The sequence below is a fragment of the Triplophysa rosa genome, linkage group LG4 (genome assembly GCF_024868665.1).
Source record: "Triplophysa rosa linkage group LG4, Trosa_1v2, whole genome shotgun sequence".
NCBI classification, from domain to species: Eukaryota; Metazoa; Chordata; class Actinopteri; order Cypriniformes; family Nemacheilidae; genus Triplophysa; species Triplophysa rosa.
This window is the reverse complement of record NC_079893.1, coordinates 30127303-30145434: the sequence shown is the minus strand read 5'-3', so window position 1 is coordinate 30145434 and position 18132 is coordinate 30127303. Positions and strand designations below refer to the sequence as shown.

General features: G+C 35.8%; 1 protein-coding gene across 1 annotated transcript; it reads left to right on the top strand.

Annotated features, from left to right (window-relative positions):
• The first annotated feature begins 12335 nt into the window (after positions 1-12335).
• On the top strand, positions 12336-14525 carry LOC130553242 (CD209 antigen-like protein C). The gene is made up of 5 exons (XM_057332106.1): positions 12336-12555; positions 12720-12923; positions 13030-13139; positions 13214-13317; positions 13440-14525. Exons 1-5 carry the CDS (start codon positions 12456-12458, stop codon positions 13573-13575), a joined length of 654 nt encoding a protein of 217 aa, XP_057188089.1. The 5' UTR covers positions 12336-12455; the 3' UTR covers positions 13576-14525.
• Positions 14526-18132: the final 3607 nt, after the last annotated feature.

The following is an 18132-nucleotide window of genomic DNA, read 5'->3' as shown; positions in this document are numbered from 1 at the left end:
TATAAATCAGGTTAACTAAGTCAATTTTGTGTGCTTCCCAGACATTACAGTGTTAAGTGATATTATGAAAGACTTTAAAACACATCGTGTACATTAGAAATGACAAAACCATGACCAGACATCAAGATTCAACTCTGGACAATAACATTAGAGAGATTGCAAGTGGACTGACTTGTCTTGATATTACGCCGTTCAATTATTCAGAACGTGACACACTCTCGTCTTTCTCTTACGGTCAGGTGTATTGATAACATAGTCGGCCTCATTCACTTTTCTCTCAACGGAGTATGGACCAACAAATCTAGCTTGTAGTGGAGAAGACTGAACAGGGAGTAAAACTAACACAAGGTGACCCTGCTGAAAACTGCGAGATTAGCTCTTGCAGTCAAAATGGGCCTTCATTTTGCACTGAGCAGCTAGCAGATGACATTTGGCCAAATAGCAGGCTTTGTGAAGTCTTTCCTGAAAAGAGCTGACATAATACAACACGGACACAGGCTTTGGGTCTTCAGCTAATAACTTTTCACGCAAAAGTTGTAAAGGGCCCCTCACAGTGTGGCCGAACACTAACTCAGCTGGACTGAATCCAAGAGATTCCTGCTTCGTTTCTCTGATAGCAAACATCAGTTGCGGTAAACTCTTAACCCAGTCTTTACCGGTCTCTACACAGTAAGCACGCAACATGGATTTGAGGGTCTGGTGAAATGGATTTGAGGGTCTGGTGAAATCTCTCCAGAGCTCCCTGGGATTATGGATGTTAGGCAGTAGACATGGTATGACCAATCCCTAACTCGTTTAATACTTGGGCAAATAGCTTTGATGTGAAGTTACTCCCTCGGTCCAATTGTATGACCTTGGGCAACCCAAAGGTAGAAAACAACTTAACCAGTTCCTTCACTATGGATTTAGCTTGCAAAGATCGTAATGGGACAGATTCAAGGAAGCGGGTGGCAGTGCACATCATTGTCAAAATGTATTGATAGCCAGATTTGGATTTGGGAAGGGGGGGCGACACAGTCAATAATCAATTTTTCAAATGGTTCTCTTATAACTGGGATTGGAAAGAGAGGAGCAGATGGGATTTTCTGGTTGGGTTTACCAATCATCTGACAGGTGTAGCATGCTTTACAAAATCGAGCACAAAATTTAAGCACAGCTTTTGAGTGAAGTACGGGAAAATGCTGCTGCATCCGAAAGCCAGAGGGCGCTCTCGTGCGGAAACTCCAAATACGCACTGCAGAAGAAGACCATAACACGTTCTAGAATCTAGGAAGTGCCTATGGACATCTTTTTATCACTGTTACTCAAGCCTCATCAGGTATTTTTATGATAATAAAGAATATTTATAATGATCATGTTTGACGGGTGTTGATTTTTCAAATGCACATTATAAGCGACTCAAATTCGCACTGCTTTTAGATCGAGCAGCATTTCCTACTGATCCCAGAGCCGTGCTTCACAGACAAGCTACGGATTTAAAAAAAATATCGACACATTGCATATCGCAGCCAGCTTGATTTCAATAGGATTTAGTGGTATCGCGATAAATTATCGTGCAGCCCTAATGCCAGGCCAGAAAAAGTACCTGATCGATACCTACAACGTCATCAAATTTCTTGGTCTGAGCACGAGTGACAGCACAAGAAGGAAAAGCCGTAGGGAAGACAGTAGCTAAATCTGCCCTATCAATCAAGTCTGTCTTATCCATCATAAAACTTTAACTCTTTGAGGACTTGGATGTGACTTGAGACTTGCTTGTGACTTGAAAGGAATGACTTGGTTCCTCCTCTGGTGAAATCAGCTCATGGGTGAAACAAAAATATGGCAGGACTTTTACTTTTTGGCCCCTGGACTATACACCTCTGGATGAAACAGTCATTTTCTCTTTTTATGTACACTCAGAAGTTCATATCTTCACTTGTCAAAGAAAGAGCGTGGATTGGTTTGTCTAAGATAAAGGAAGGGAACATGACATGGGTGAATAACACACCCCTGAATAAAGGGTAAGCAAACAATCAGTAATGTGTGTGCAATTTTCTTTTTGTCACAATTACCAATTTAATTGTTGAGTCTATACTGTTCTGCATCTGAATAATCTGATCACATACTGTTTAGGTTTTGGGAAACAGGTGAGCCAAATGATGAGAATAAAAATGAGAATTGTGTTGAAATTCGGAGTCGTACTGAATCGTTACCGAACAATTGGAATGATCTTGCATGCTCAGAGACGATAAAATGGATTTGTGAGAAATAGAGTTCATCTGCTTTTATTGTGGTATTGAAAAAATATTTTACTTTAAGCTGTTTTTATGGGAGCGTTTTTGCATTTATATCAGTTTCTGATTGATGTTTCTGTCTTTTAAAAACTGTGCATCTAAATTATGTCATATATATCCTGTTGTCGTGCTATACTGTAATTTCTGTTGTGAGGAATAGATTGAAATTTTAGTCTTGATTCCAGTCTTTTTCAAGACTTCCACCTCCCTCAGTGTGACCCTATAGAGCTTTAGCCCCGCCCCTCACCCGCATCACAATCCGCCACCTAGTGGCCACCGGCACACTGTAACTGTATCCACCCCTCTACACATCCTTGTGTCAGTCTATATTTCCATTCTGTGCCTGTTTTTCTGTCGCTTTCACATTTAAACAAAAACACCAGCAATAACAACTGTAAATCTTTGTGTGTTATTCAGTTCTGCTCTGCAAAAAAGAATTACACCAAAAATCATATTTCTATTGATGTACATTGAAGAAAGCCAATTCTACTCACCTTCATGTCACTTCATGTGTGCACTTCTCAGTAATAAGAGAAACAGAATAGTGAATTTCACGAAAACCTGGTTTTATTCGTCACTGTCAGTAATCACTGTCGATAATCTGATTTTATTTCATTCTCCTGGGACTCAGTTATAGTTTTTGCTTATGTGCTGTGTGTCATTTTTGCTCATCTCTGAGCAGTTTAAAACTACTGTAACGGACATCAGATGTAAGTACTACTTTCATAACAATTAAGTGGCAAATGCGGCTCTGTTAATCCTATTTAACACCAGCATAAGACAGATTTACACAAAGCATCAATCTATTTATTTAAACAATGTATGTCTACCCTAATAACACACACATATATCTGGCAGACATGATTTGCATGAAGACATATTTTTTGATTGTTTGCTCATCTGCAACACATCTCTGAGACGGCATATACATCTAGAACATGTCTGTAAGATGTTCATGATTTAGAATGTATGTTTTACAGATGTACGTGTGCTATTTGGGTATTGCTAAAATAAAAAAACTGATAAGACACTAGTCAGAACTGGGTAATTATAATATTATAAATGTTTGTACACTAAAAAAAATTAACGTAAAAATATAGTGAAATGCATGGCAGCACAGGGTGCCAAAGGTTTACCATTAACAGAAATAACGGCACACCCTGAACTGAGGTCACGGGTTTAAACTGTGAAGATAAGAAAACATGTGTCTACCATACAATAAAATAACATGTTTTCACTGTAGTATGAAATTATTTGTAAATAAAAAATGACTTAAATTAAAATGGTTGAATTTATAAAATGGTCAAATGAAAAATCAACAGTATTCAAACTTTACAAGTACACTGACAAAACTTTGTGTGTGTTTTACTACTTTTAAACAAGTACTTTGTTAATTGAGTTGTTTACACAACTGCTACTTGTTTATTAAAAACAGTTAATTTTATTTTATTCATAGCACTTTTCACAATTTTCATTGTTGCAAAGCAGCTTTACATACGATCAAAAAATAATGGTAATATATGAATAAATAAAATACAGCATAATTAATATACTTCAGCAATCCTTAAGCAAAATTATATGCCAATTTGACAGTTCAAAAATGGGAAAAAGCACTCCCCCCCAAAGTTTTCATGCCTGTGATTCAAGAAGTATTAAAGATTTTTAGATTGTGGATCTTAAAAAATGTAGCTTGTTTCCAACTATCAAAACAACTTCATATGATTTCCCAGCACAGCTAGGTCCCCACCAGCTCGACCAGCTTCAACCAGTTACCATCTTGAGCTGGTATTAGCTGGATTTTCCAGCAGGGAATATTATTCCATTTTATTTAATTGTGTACAAAGGAAGCAAAGATTATGAGATGATAGACTGCACAACCACATGAAGACTCAAAATCCACCAAAAGTGGACAAACCATTGAGCTTTAACTCTGTTTATATAGAGATGTGCTCTGTGTCTTATACACAAACACAAAACACCATCAGGGTAACACACGTTAGGTGAAAATGATCGTATAAACATTAACTAAACAATTTATAGGGGCAGTTTCCCAGACAGGGTTTAAGCCTAGTCTCAGACTTACTTAAATGTGAGAGATGCCTTGATCGAAAACAACTTGCACTGACATCTTAAAATATATCACTGTGATTGTTTTGTCTCAAGATGCACACAGTAATTTTTTTTTTTGTAAAGTATGTTTTTTAAAACAACTTAATTATCCTAATTTAACTAAGGCCTAGTCCTGGTTTAAGATAATCCTTGTCTGGGAAAACTGCCCATAATGTTAAAAAACACTCACATGTACACAGCTGCTAAAACAAATATATAAAGAAACTAAGTGATGAATGAAATATGACATGTTGTGCAGAGTTAAACAGGGAATTGTGGGAAAGTCCTTCACAGTTTTTCACAGTATAGTTTAATTCTATAGAGATATCACTGGTTAACTTGTTTTAAGACGCTCACAGACATTACAGTGTTAAATATGAAATACTTTAAAACACATCGTGCACATTTAAAATACTGCAACCAAGAGAGACACGCAGACATCAAGATTCCGCCTGATAATCTCAACAATGGTGATAACTAACAAACTATTCAGATAAACGCAATGCATTCTGGGTTCCAATCATAGTACACAACTCATCCATGATTCCCAGCATGCATTGCAACATGAAGCTTTTCATTTAATGTCACCACTGTTGAGATTCATACATTGATTATTCATGTATATGTGTGATAAACCAAACTCTGTATTTTAATTTTAATCTGTACATATGAATGTTGTCGCAAGAAATCTGTGCTTTCAGCCAAAGCTCATTCACACGGATATAACAAAAACCAACACAATATGAATCACATAATAACAACACTATAGAGAACGATTCACCTCATCATCAACCAGACAAATAAATCCGATCACTTTTTCTTTTGAGTGTCCTTCATTTTCCGGCTCAAAGAGAGATCACAGTATATCAGATGAAGGGTGAAGAGCTCAACTAAAGTAAACACTGATCACATTAATGGAGACTTTAATAACAATGAAACATCAAGTCATTCATGTTCTGCAGCATGTTGATTTGTGAAAGTCCCTGTGAAGCAGAAGTGGTGATTGTCTTCAGTTTTCTGACATATTTCACAGTGAAACTGAATATTGAATGAGGAAGAATAGTGGGTGTGGCTCATGTTTTCTACTGTGATGATTGGATGAATAAAAACANGAGGCGGGTTTAAGCTATTAGGCAACCAATAACATGACATACAGCACACGTGATTGTACACACACATTTTCCACATGTGTATTTCTACCAAACCTTACGTAAAAAGGCATAATGAACATTGTGCGTAGAAACGTAATCGTATTAAATTAAACATTATCTCTGAATTAGAGACTAAAACACAAATGATTATACAGATAATAAACAAACAGCAAAACTGAGAAATAAATGTTTTTACCAAATTCCTCATAGGACTATAGTTATATTGGGGTTACATTATAATATCTGTTGTAATATGAAGTTGATCATAATTGTGTTTTTCCTGTTTGTTAGGAAGATGGTTTGTGGTGATCACAGTGGGTCTGGGGCTCATCTGTGTTCTTCTGGTGACCGCTCTCATACTGCTGTACATCCATCAGACAGCAGAGAGAGATCAGTTGAAGAAAAAAGTTAAAGAGTACAATAAAACTCTGACCAGCCTGAAGATCAATTATAGTCATCTGACCGATGAGAGAGATGAGTTACAGATAAACCTAAAGTCTATGAGTGAGACGAAGTCGGAGTTAGAGACCAGAGTCAAGCATTTGAATGATACTTTAATGAAGAGTACTTCAGGTTTGTAGAAATTAATTGGGGTGATGGTTTCTTTTTCTATTTTTGTCTTTTCTTTAAAAAAGGAAGTGTTTGAGATCTGTGTGTGTGTTTCTGTGTGTGAAAAGGGTCATGCAGATATTTCATATCCAGTGAGGAGAAGAGCTGGTCTGACAGCAGACGGTTCTGTAGAAGTCGTGGTGGAGATCTGGTCATCATCAACACTGAAGAAGAACAGGTCGAGTTTGTGTGAGAGAGAGAGTTTAAGTGTAATGGAGAATGAGATGAAACAGACATTTTCTCTTTTTATATACACACAGAAATACATTTCTTCAATTGTCAATGAGAATGTGTGGATTGGTTTGTCTGATGCAGAGAAGGAAAGAAACATGAAATGGGTGGATAATACACCCCTGAATAAAGGGTAAGAAAACAATCAGTCTATACTGTGTGTGCATTTTGCTTTTTGTCACAATTACCAATTTAATTGTTGAGTCTATAATGTTCGCATCTGAATAATCTGATCACATACTGTTTAGGTTTTGGGAACTAGGTGAGCCAAATGATTAAGTGAAATGAGAATTGTGTTGAAATTCGGATCATACTGAAAACCGATTCGACAATTGGAATGATTTTGCATGCTCAGGATGAAAAAATGGATTTGTGAGAAATAGAGTTCATCTGCTTTTGTTGGGTATTGAAAAATATTTTACTTTAAGCTGTTTTTAAGGAGCATTTTTGCATTTACATCAGTTTGATTGATGTTTCTGTCTTTTAAAAACCGTGCAGCTAAATTATGTCATATATATCCTGTTGTCGTGCTATACTGTAATTTCTGTTGTGAGGAATAGATTGAAATTTTAGTCTTGATTCCAGTCTTTTTCAAGACTTCCACCTCCCTCAGTGTGACCCTATAGAGCTTTAGCCCCGCCCCTCACCCGCATCACAATCCGCCACCTATGGCCACCGGCACACTGTAACTGTATCCACCCCTCTACACATCCTTGTGTCAGTCTATATTTCCATTCTGTGCCTGTTTTTCTGTCGCTTTCACATTTAAAAAAAACACCAGCAATAACACTGTAAATCTTTGTGTGTTATTCAGTTCTGCTCTGCAAAAAAGAATTACACCAAAAATCATATTTCTTTTATATTGATCAGCGGTGTATAGTCCAGGGGCAAAAAAGTAAAAGTCCTGCCATATTTTTGTTTCACCCATGAGCTGATTTCACCAGAGGAGGAACCAAGTCATTCCTTTCAAGTCACAAGCAAGTCTCAAGTTAAACCCAACCCAGCTGGCATTTCAACGTTGAGTTACTGTTGAATCAAGTCATGGGTCAACGTTGAATGACCGTTGGATTTTGTTTTGATTTTGAAAATTGAAACAACGTTGAAATCCTGACTTGTTTAAACGTCTCAGGTTTCAACATGGGTGAATTTAGGTAGAAACCATTAACGTTTAATTAACGTTGAGTTAAGTGTCGATTTTGAAAATTGAATCAACGTTGAAATCGCAACATTGTTTTAACGTCTTCCTTTAAACCTTAAATCAACTACAGATATACATTATTTTCTAGGTCGCAACTGGATCAACATATACGAATAGTATAACCATTCTGAATGCTATTATTACAACTTGTGCACAAAAATATGGTAAACTGGAATACTGAGTGAATTACTGAAAAGTATTATCAATGCAATTGTTAGCATTCAACTTGTTGAGCATAATTACAATATAAAATGACCTCAAAGGGTAATCTGAATATGAATGAGAAAAACTTTATGGCATGATTCTTAACAAACAAAGGAAAAGCAGCTATTTGATCTTTCTATTAAAAAAATCTTTCAAACAGTATAGTTTCAAAATGGCAGGAAAGACACTGGATGTTCCAAGAATACATGAAAACCCTTTTTTAAGATGCCAAAATGGAATAGAAAAACAAATCAAATTTTTTTAGAACATTTTATTCTGTATAAAGAAAAACTTAAACAATTGTTGCAATAACTTGTTAAACATTTTTTATTGCTTTCTTACGGCCACCACCACCCATCCTTTCTGGTGCATATTTCAAATATCTGGATATAACTCCTTGAATATTTGATTGGGTTGTGTTGTGAGTGTTGATGACAGCATCTAAAGGAAAAAAAATCAGAAGTTAAGTCATCGTCATAAATGCTGTACATTTGAGCCCACATATGAATCCTGTGTTATTACTGCCAATTATTTTCCAAGCCTTTATTATTCATTTTATTAGTCATAATTTAAAAACCATAACATTTCCTGATTAATGCCAGATCAACAGTAGGGCAGTGTGTACAGCACTCTCCTCCTATTGTCCATGCGAAACTTTGTTTCCTTTCATATTTGCATTGCATCTTACATACATGACAGACTAAACCCTGTAAGTAACGCGATTATTGAAATGCTATTTTTCAAACATGTAAATTACACATTGGTATAGTGAGAATGGTTGGTGGCAAAAAAAAACTGCAGGTATATATTGGTTCACCAATAATCATTTAAGCAAAAATATTTTAAAGTGAAAGTCAATAAAACAACCCCTGAAGTCCATACGTTAGCAACACAGTGGCTAGTACAATTTGAATTTCGGCGGGAAGCTCGAGACACACTCGTATTACAATAGCACGGCAAATAAAGGATCGAAATTACACTCAAAAAATGAAAAAAAAAAAAACATAACGAAGTAATACAAATAGTAGACCAATAGCTAGCCTACACATCAAGACCAGTAAGTTTTGCTTACCTTAGAAATGTGTGTTTTCTTTCCGCTGAGACCGTTCATGCTTCTGACTACCAGCGCGAAACCAGAGCCCTAGCACGAGACGAGTTGACTCTGCAGTCCAGTCTGGAATCTCGCGAGATTATCCCTTTTCTTTAATCCAGTTGTTGTGTGAGAGAGTGCATCTAAATTGTATCATGATAAAAATATGCTATAAAAATATTCATGATTTTGGATGGGCAACTCCCCCCCCCAAAAAAAAACAGTATAAAAAAGTCCGTTATTTTTTTAAATTTAACTTAATGATTTAAATGTTAAGTGTTTTAAGTATCCACATTCATGTAAAATTATCACAGAAAACATTCATACTGGACAAATTCATTTTTGTATGTTAAACATATTATGTTGATTATTGGTGCAGACCTTGCTGAATTTTCAACGTTGATTTATAAGTATTTTACTGACCTTTTACAACCATTTAGCATTAAACATTGTTTCAATGTTGGATAAACGTTGAACCATGAACGTACATAATTTCAACCAAATATCAACGTTGAAGGTCGGTCGTGTGCCAGCTGGAGTTCCTCAGAAGAGTTAAAGCTTCAGTGAGATATTAGTGAAGTAATGAAATGATGATTGAGCATTTAGGGATGAACAACTCTGCGTGTATTGAGGAATCAGCAGAGGATCAGGTGTTGATGTTTTATTGGTCTCAAATGAAATGCCACCATCATGGAGAATTCAGTGTAAATGTTTGTACACTGTAAAAAAAAAACGTAAAAAAAAAAACCTTGAACGTAAAAATAATGGTGAAATGCAGGGCAGCACAGGGTGCCAAAGGTTTACAGAAATAACGGCACATCCTGAACTGAGGTCACGTGTTTAAACTGTGAACATAAGAAAACATGTGTCTACCATACAATAAAATAACATGTTTTCACTGTAGTACCAAATGATTTGTCTGTTAAACAAAAAACGACTTAAATTAAAATGGTTGATTTTATAAATTGGTCAAATGAAAAAGCAACAGTATTCAAACTTTAAAATTACACTGACAAAGCTTCATGTGTGTGATTTATTACTTTTAAAAAAGTACTTTGTTGGGTTAACTTCTATTATTATTCTATTTTGTTTAATTGTGTACAAAGCAAGCAAAGACTATGAGATGATAGACTGCACAACCACATGAAGACTCAAAAGTGGACAGACCATAGAGCTTTAGCTCTCGTATATAGAGATGTGCTCTGTTCTCACAGTATATGTGAAGTTTATTTACAGTTTAATTCTATAGAGATGTCACTGGTTATAAGTGCTTTTGTGATGCTCCCAGACATTACAGTGTTAAGTGATATTATGAAAGACTTTAAAACACATCGTGTACATTAGAAATGACAAAACCATGACCAGACATCAAGATTCAACCTGTTCATCACAACAATGGTGATAACTAACAAACTATTCAGATAAACGCAATGCATTCTGGGTTTCAATCATAATTCAAAACTCATCCATGATTCCCAGCATGCATTGCAACATGAAGCTTTTCATTTAATGTCACCACTGTTGAGATTCATACATTGATTATTCATGTCTATGTGTGATAAACCAAATTCTGTATTTTAATTTTAATCTGTACATATGAACATTATCGCAAGAAATCTGTGCTTTCAGGCAAAGCTCATTCACACAGATATAACAAAAACCAACACAATATGGATCACATAATAACAACACTATAGAGAACGATTCACGTCGTCATCAACCAGACAAACAAATCTGATCACTTTTTCTTTTGAGTGTCCTTCATTTTCCAGCCCAAAGAGAGATCACAGTATATAAGATGAAGGGTGAAGAGCTCAACTAAAGTAAACACTGATCACATTAATGGAGACTTTAATAACAATGAAACATCAAGTCATTCATGTTCTGCAGCATGTTGATTTGTGAAAGTCCCTGTGAAGCAGAAGTGGTGATTGTCTTCAGTTTTCTGACATATTTCACAGTGAAACTGAATATTGAATGAGGAAGAATAGTGGGTGTGGCTCATGTTTTCTACTGTGATGATTGAATAAAAACAACATGTTCTGCTCAAGCCGTCAAACTCACTTCATCAGAGAAAGATCATCACTAGAGGACAGAAGTGCATTTTCAGATTTCATGATCATTACTTTTGTTTAAAAGAAAACATTGTTTTCAGTAACATGGAAAATGTCAATTTGGTGTAAATGTTTCTGGCGTTTTATGGAATTTTACTATTTTAATTAAAAAATGTGAAAATACTGTTACGTTACACTGCATTTTACCTGTAAAAATACATTTATTTTTTACAGTGTATAGATAGCATCTAATTAATATTTACATTTATCACAAAGAACTGTGAAGTCTACATGGTGTAAATAGAATATATAACACAACTAGTACATGTAGCCGCTGCTCAATTCAACTGGGAAATTATAGACTAAATTTGGTGTCAATGTGTTTTTTTAAAAATATTTTTTACAGTTTTACACTTTATCCAACCCAGTAACACATTTAATCAGTTAAAGAACAGGAGAAATGTACATTAGGTGTCAATGTATGTTTTTTTATAGAATTTCACAGTTCTGATTAAAATGAGATGTTACTGTTAAATTCTACTGTTTTTTCTCTGTAAAAATACATTTATTTTTACAGTGTATATTAATAGTGAAAATACACAGAAATAAGGTTAATGTTATTCTTTATTTGTTGATACAATGAAAGCTGTACAATTTAAGGGCATATGGCACATGGTTTATTGTTAGAAATAGTAATGTACTGTATGCTGTTATCAGGAAGGAAAACAACCAAAACCATGGAGCTTTCTTTGCTGATTGGCCATGTGTCCTGTTTATCCCTGGTCATTGTGTTTTCCACAAGCAGACCTAAAACATTAGAGTGATTCTGAAATCTGTTTGATTGACAAGGTGGTTTGGGAAGTGAACAAATGAGAATTTTTGCCTAAAATAATAATAATGTCGCACATATCAGTTCAGTGATTTAAAGAGCTCCACAAATACATCTTTTATTGGTGACACATCCGCTCGGGTGTTGGAGATTCTGTGAGTAAAGTGGTGTTTGTTACCACATCTACAAGCAGAGACAACCTTTGCAAGAAGATTTCTCAATCATAATGTTTGAACTAAAAAACAGTCACGTTAAAGTGATTCTGAAATCTGTTCGATTGACAAAGTTCCTCTTCTGATGATAACTGGTTAGGGATGTGAAGAAATTCTTCTTTTCAAAGTCTTTTTTTAGCTGCATTTTTGCCCAAAAAATAAATCATGTCGTACATATCAGTTTAGTGAATTAAAGCTCCACAAATATATATTTTACTGGTGACACATCCGCTCGGGTGTTGAAAATCCTGTGAGTGTAGTGTTGCTGTTACATCTACAAGCAGAGACCAGCATTTGCAAGAAGATTTCTCAATCATAATGTTTGAACCAACACACAGTCAAACTCTCTAACCACAAGCACGCATCAAACTTCTGCTTTTAAAAGCATCGTGTAAAAATGCATTTACCTTAAAAAAACACATCGAGTGCATGCAGAAGGGTCTCGGAAATTTCATTCAAGGTATAGAAAAGAACAGCATCCTCTAAACATATATGGACATGGATTTAGGGATCATTTATGAAAATATCGAACCCAAGAACAGAAACACACCTGGACCTCAGAGTCAGAACCGAGATGAAGCTCAAAACAGAAGTAAGTCGAAGAGTTGAATTTTGAATCGTGGTGCATTAAAATTTGAGGCAATGTTAGTGTATGTATAATTTTTTTTTTCATTGTGCTATTGTTTTGAAACTTTACTGTAACATGGACCGGGAATTTTATTCATTTTTAATGTGGGTGGTTTTTCTTTTCGACAGAAAGAAGCAGATGGTTTGTGGTGATCACAGTGTGTCTTGGGATCTTCTGTGTATTTCTGGTGATCGCTCTTATACTGCTGTACGTCTATCTCACAGCAGAGAGAGATCAGCTATGGCAAAACATCACATCCATGACTCAGAAGGAACGTGAGTTAGAGACCAAAGTCAAGAACTTCAGCGTTGCACTCAAGGAAAAGTTTTCAGGTTTGTAGAAATGAATTGGTGTATTTGTTTCTTTTTTTGCTGATTTTGTGTTTTGATTAAAAAAAGGAAGTATTTGAGACCTGTGTGTGTTTCTGCGTGTGTAAAGGGTCATGCAGCTATTTCATATCCAGTGAGAAGAAGAACTGGACTGACAGCAGACGGTTCTGTAGAGATCGTGGTGGAGATCTGGTCATCATCAACACTGAAGAAGAACAGGTGTGTGTGAGCGAGAGAGTTTGAGTGTGAAAAAGAATGAGATGAAACAAACATTTTCATGGTTTTACCCACAGAAATACGTATCTTCAATTGTCAATGAGAATGTGTGGATTGGTTTGTCTGATACTGAGAAGGAAGGAAACATGAAATGGGTGGATAATACACCAGTGATTAATGGGTAAGCAAACAATCACTGGTTTCATGTGTAGCCTATTTGAAATTTTCTTCAAATAACAATTTCATTGTTTCTAAATGAGCCTATTGTTCAGCGTCTGAATAATCTGATCACATATTATTCAGGTTTTGGATCCCGGGTGAGCCGAGTGACCATGGCAGCAATGAGGACTGTGTTGTAATCTCTGAGTTTTCAGACACTTTCATGAACTGGAATGATCTTCCATGCTCAGAGAAGAGAAAATGGATTTGTGAGAAATAGACTTCATCCACTTCTGTTTTGAGATTAAATAAAGCTTTTAGTTTAAGTGTAAGACGTTTTTATGGGAGCATTGTTTTGCATTTACGTCAGTTTCTGATTGATGTTTCTGGCTAAATGTTGTCATAGAGTATATCCTGTTTGTAATGTCTGTTGTACTCTAAAAAGTGATTTGTTGTCTCAACAACCATATTGTATTATGTTAAGTAGCTTCTACTTAAAAATAATCCAATTTATAACATTTCAAGCTTAACTTAAAATCCTTTGTTCATGCAACACAAAAATATAAATGACAAGAAAAGCTCAAAAGTATGCACAAAGTGAATGGGTAAATTTGAGTTGTGCAAACTACAGTTAAAATGAAGTAAACCTAACATACATTTCCACTGCAATGAACTTAATATTATCAGTACAAATGCTGCGAGGAATACCCATACGCCCTTGCACCTGAAAAGTTTGATTATTCGTGCTTTTTTAAATAATAAGTACTTTGGGGGCATTTGTATAGATGTTAATAAGATGTATAACGAAATTTAGGAGAGATATTTCGTATTATTGATGTTGTTTTGTAGTGAATAATTGTGAAGTTAGCATTCAGGTGATTCGTGTTTGCTTCGGTAAGCATAGACCCTGTTCAACTCATCATATTTCTTACAACAATAAGGAAGACATATACATCAGAAATGCATGTTGTGTGCTTCTGTGGAGATTCATTCCATGACTGACATCAAATCAATCATCAATTATTTCAAAACTGTTTGTTTGAATAATATACTTCACTATGCTATATGAACATTAAGGTAAATGAATGACATATTTAAGTACAGCCTACATGAGCACTGTAAGTTGTTTGAGCTCGTGGTACATCATTTTTTAAGTAAAGAAGGTCAAGCGAACTGATATATTTGTGTAAACGCAACAAAGATTCTCTTGTTATTTTGACTTAAACTATTCTGAAGTTGAATTACTTAAAAACCATGATGCAAAAATGGTGCACACATATTTTAAGTAAAGTCAACACATGCCCATTATTGGTGAAACATCTACAAAAATATGACATTTGTGATTTATAACGTATAAATGTCCTTTCATGCTTTTAGTCTCCATACCGGTGTAGTTTCAACGTCTACCAGCAGAGGTCGACTGCATCATTATCCAGCCTGACCCTTAATCTTAGTTAAAGGAAGGCCATTTCACAGTCTCACACAAAGCAGTGTACTCGTTTTAATTAAAATTGAGTATTTCTGAAGCTTAAAAAGTACAGAATCTTGTATATTTCCGAAATATTGCTACAGTGAAACAAATCCATTTCTTGTCGCTTACAATTATAGGTCTTCAGAGGAAAGATTTGTCAGGGCTACCAACCCACCCGCCATTTTTTCTGTGGCGTGTAATAAAATTTGTGATAGAAATGCTAAAAAGCCTGTCTGTAGTTTATGGTGCTGAAAACCTTTTTCCTCAGAGGTCTAGAAGTAGACCTCAATGTTAAAATAAGGTGGCCATTGGCCAATCAAATGTAAGATGGCGGCAGTTTCTGTTTACAGAGCCGGTGTGGTGACCAATCAAATCCAAGAAGACAGTGATGTGGTAGAAGTCGATCTTGAAGTTCAAAAAATCTCTCAGACAAAGAAGGTTCAGGTGTCAAGGAGTTAACTTTATTTGATCAGGCCAAACAAAGTTGAGATGTCCCAAGTCATCTGAAAACTTAGTGTTTTCCAGCCTGTAGTTATAGTGAAACTTAGGAAAGGAGGTGCTTTCCTAAACCAATCAGGAAATTCCCTTTACCTTTTATTTTTTATTATCCAATCATTTTCGTCTGCCACTATTATTTTCTAAGCAACAAGGTTTGTATCTAATAGTGGAATGTCAACCTTTGCTTGGTTTTTAAAAATAAGTTTTCCAGTTGGTACCAGTTTTCAGGCCACAAAGTGAACTACATGTTCAACCTTTTGAACTTTATCTAGGTCAGGCCTTAAACAGATCTCAAAGACATCACTGAATTTTATATTGCTGAAATCTGTTCTATACTTGGTTAAAACGATTAAAAATATACTTATATGTTCAAACAACACTCAATCAATGTTTAAGTATACTGATTATGTCATTAAATCATTAAATCATCTTCATATATTCACTTGTATAATAGTTATTGGTCTGATTATTAACACATCTATGGTAATATCATTCCTATGAATACTTCTTATAAGTGGGATGTACAACAGAGCCCAAAAGTGCATATATGCACAAAATAATTCACTTGTATAATAGTTATTGGTCTGATTATTAACACATCTATGGTAATATCATTCCTATGAATACTTCTTAATAGTGGGGTGTACAACAGAGCCCAAAAGTGCATATATGCACAAAATGATCAGAATTATGCACAATAACAGCTAAGGTTCGAGTGCAACCAGTGCAACGCACGACGTTAGAAGCTGAACATTCAATATTTTACCCTTTTTTATAGGGTATATATAGAAATGTTTAGTTTTAGTAGTATCCACTGATGCAAACTACAAAACCGTTTTAAATGGAAAATATGTCATTTACATGATTTACGTCATGTACACAGATGCGTCATTATTTCTGGTTTTATTTCAGAAAGGCAACCGTTACATTTCGAGGTAAGAATGAAATGACAATGATTACGTCTTAAGAGTAGGAAATGGGATTCAAATCAAAAACATTTTCCCCCATTTCGTGTCCCCCCACTTCTCACAACTACATGTACACAACACGCTTGACTGTACGAGACTGCAGTGAGTTTTTCTGTACAGTGGGTATGAGGGCAGAATTTAATCGAATAAAACCACATCCTGTTAAAAGTTGCCACTGTATGAAACGCAGTACGCATTATTGTAAAGAGCACAGAACATATCATCTCTGAACATACTGAGCAAATAATGGAAACGGAAGCCATTTATGGAAATACTGGACACAAAATTGGATCTGGGACACAGAATCAGAACCGGACTGAAGCTCAAAACAGCAGTAAGCGGAAGTTAAACTTGTGTTGCGTGTCATTAAAAAATGTTATGTACATACAATTCTGATCCTCTTTGTCATTTGCCTGATTAGGATTTTTAGACAATTTTGGTAATATGAAGTCAATCATCATAATTGTGTGTGTGTGGGGGGGGGTTACAGGAAAATGGCTCGTGTGGATCACAGTGTGTCTTGGGCTCATCTGTGTTCTTCTGGTGACCGCCCTTGTTGTGCTGTACACCCATCTGACAGCAGAGAGTGAGCAGATGAAGATGAGAAATATGAACATAGCTGAAGAGTACAATGAAACTCTGAGCAGTCTGAAGACGAATTACAGCCATCTGACTGATGAAAGAGAAGAACTACAGAAACATTTCAACTCTGTGATGCAGAAGAAACTGGAGTTGGAGACCAGAGTTAAACATTTGAGTGATGAACTAATGAAGAATCTTTCAGGTTTGTAGAAATGTATGTGTGTTTTGTCTTTTATAAAAATAAATTATTTGAGATTGACGTGTGTTTCTGTATGCGGAAAGGCTCTATCTGGTACTACATATCCAGTGAGAAGAAGAGCTGGACTGACAGCAGACAGTTCTGCAGGGATCGGGGTGGAGATCTGGTCATCATCAACACTGAAGAGGAACAGGTCGAGTTTGTGTGAGAGAGAGTTTGAGTGTGATGGAGAATGAGATGAAACAAACATTGTTCTGTTTTTATACACACACAGAAATACGTATCTTCAATTGTCAACGAGAGAGCGTGGATTGGTTTGTCTGATACTGAGAAGGAGGGCAACATGAAATGGGTGGATAATACACCCCTGAATAAAGGGTAAGCAAACAATCAGTCTGCATCAGTCTTTTTACTTTTTTGTTCCAAAAACTAATTGTCAAAAATGTTGAATATATACAGTTTAGCATCTGAATAATCTGATCACGTACCATTAGATTCTGGGCCCAAGATGAGCCGAATGACAACAAGGGAAATGAGGATTGTGTTGAAATTTGGAATCCTAAACCGTTTCTGAACAACTGGAATGATCTTCAATGCTCAGAGACGAGAAAATGGGTTTGTGAGAATTAGGGTTTATCTGCTTTTGTTGTGATATTGAACTTTAGTTTTGTGGCATTTACTTTTAATTTAAGCACGAAACAATGATGTGGATCCTCATCCTCAGTCTGGGCCTCCTCTCTGCTCTGACTCATGAGCTTTAGCTCCGCCTCTCCTCCTTACGTCAATCTGCCACCCAGTGGTCACCGGCACAGAGTACCTGTGTCCAACCCCTCTGCACATCCGTGTCGGTCTATACAGTATTTTCATTCTGTGCCTGCTTCTCAGTGTGCTTTAGATTTCAATAAAAACACCTGCAATCACATCTGTAAATCATTGTGTGTTTTTCAGTTGAACAAGAATTCACATTTCTTCAGATACTCATAAAGTGAAGAGCTTAACGTACATCCAAGAAGGACAATTCACCTACTTACCCTCATGTGGCTTTAGATCTGTATATTATTGCTGCTCATACAATTAAAGTCAATGCGCTGTAAGTCCTCATTCAAGTGCTCAGCAGTA

What these genes read in the sequence shown, in the direction of transcription:
- LOC130553242 (XM_057332106.1), top strand. Translation starts at nt 12,456, where the DNA reads ATGGACATGGATTTAGGGATCATTTATGAAAATATCGAACCCAAGAAC. An exon ending in AGATGAAGCTCAAAACAGAA is followed by an intron (nt 12,556 to 12,719) that starts GTAAGTCGAAGA and finishes TCTTTTCGACAG; the next exon opens with AAAGAAGCAGATGGTTTGTG. An exon ending in TCAACACTGAAGAAGAACAG is followed by an intron (nt 13,140 to 13,213) that starts GTGTGTGTGAGC and finishes TTTTACCCACAG; the next exon opens with AAATACGTATCTTCAATTGT.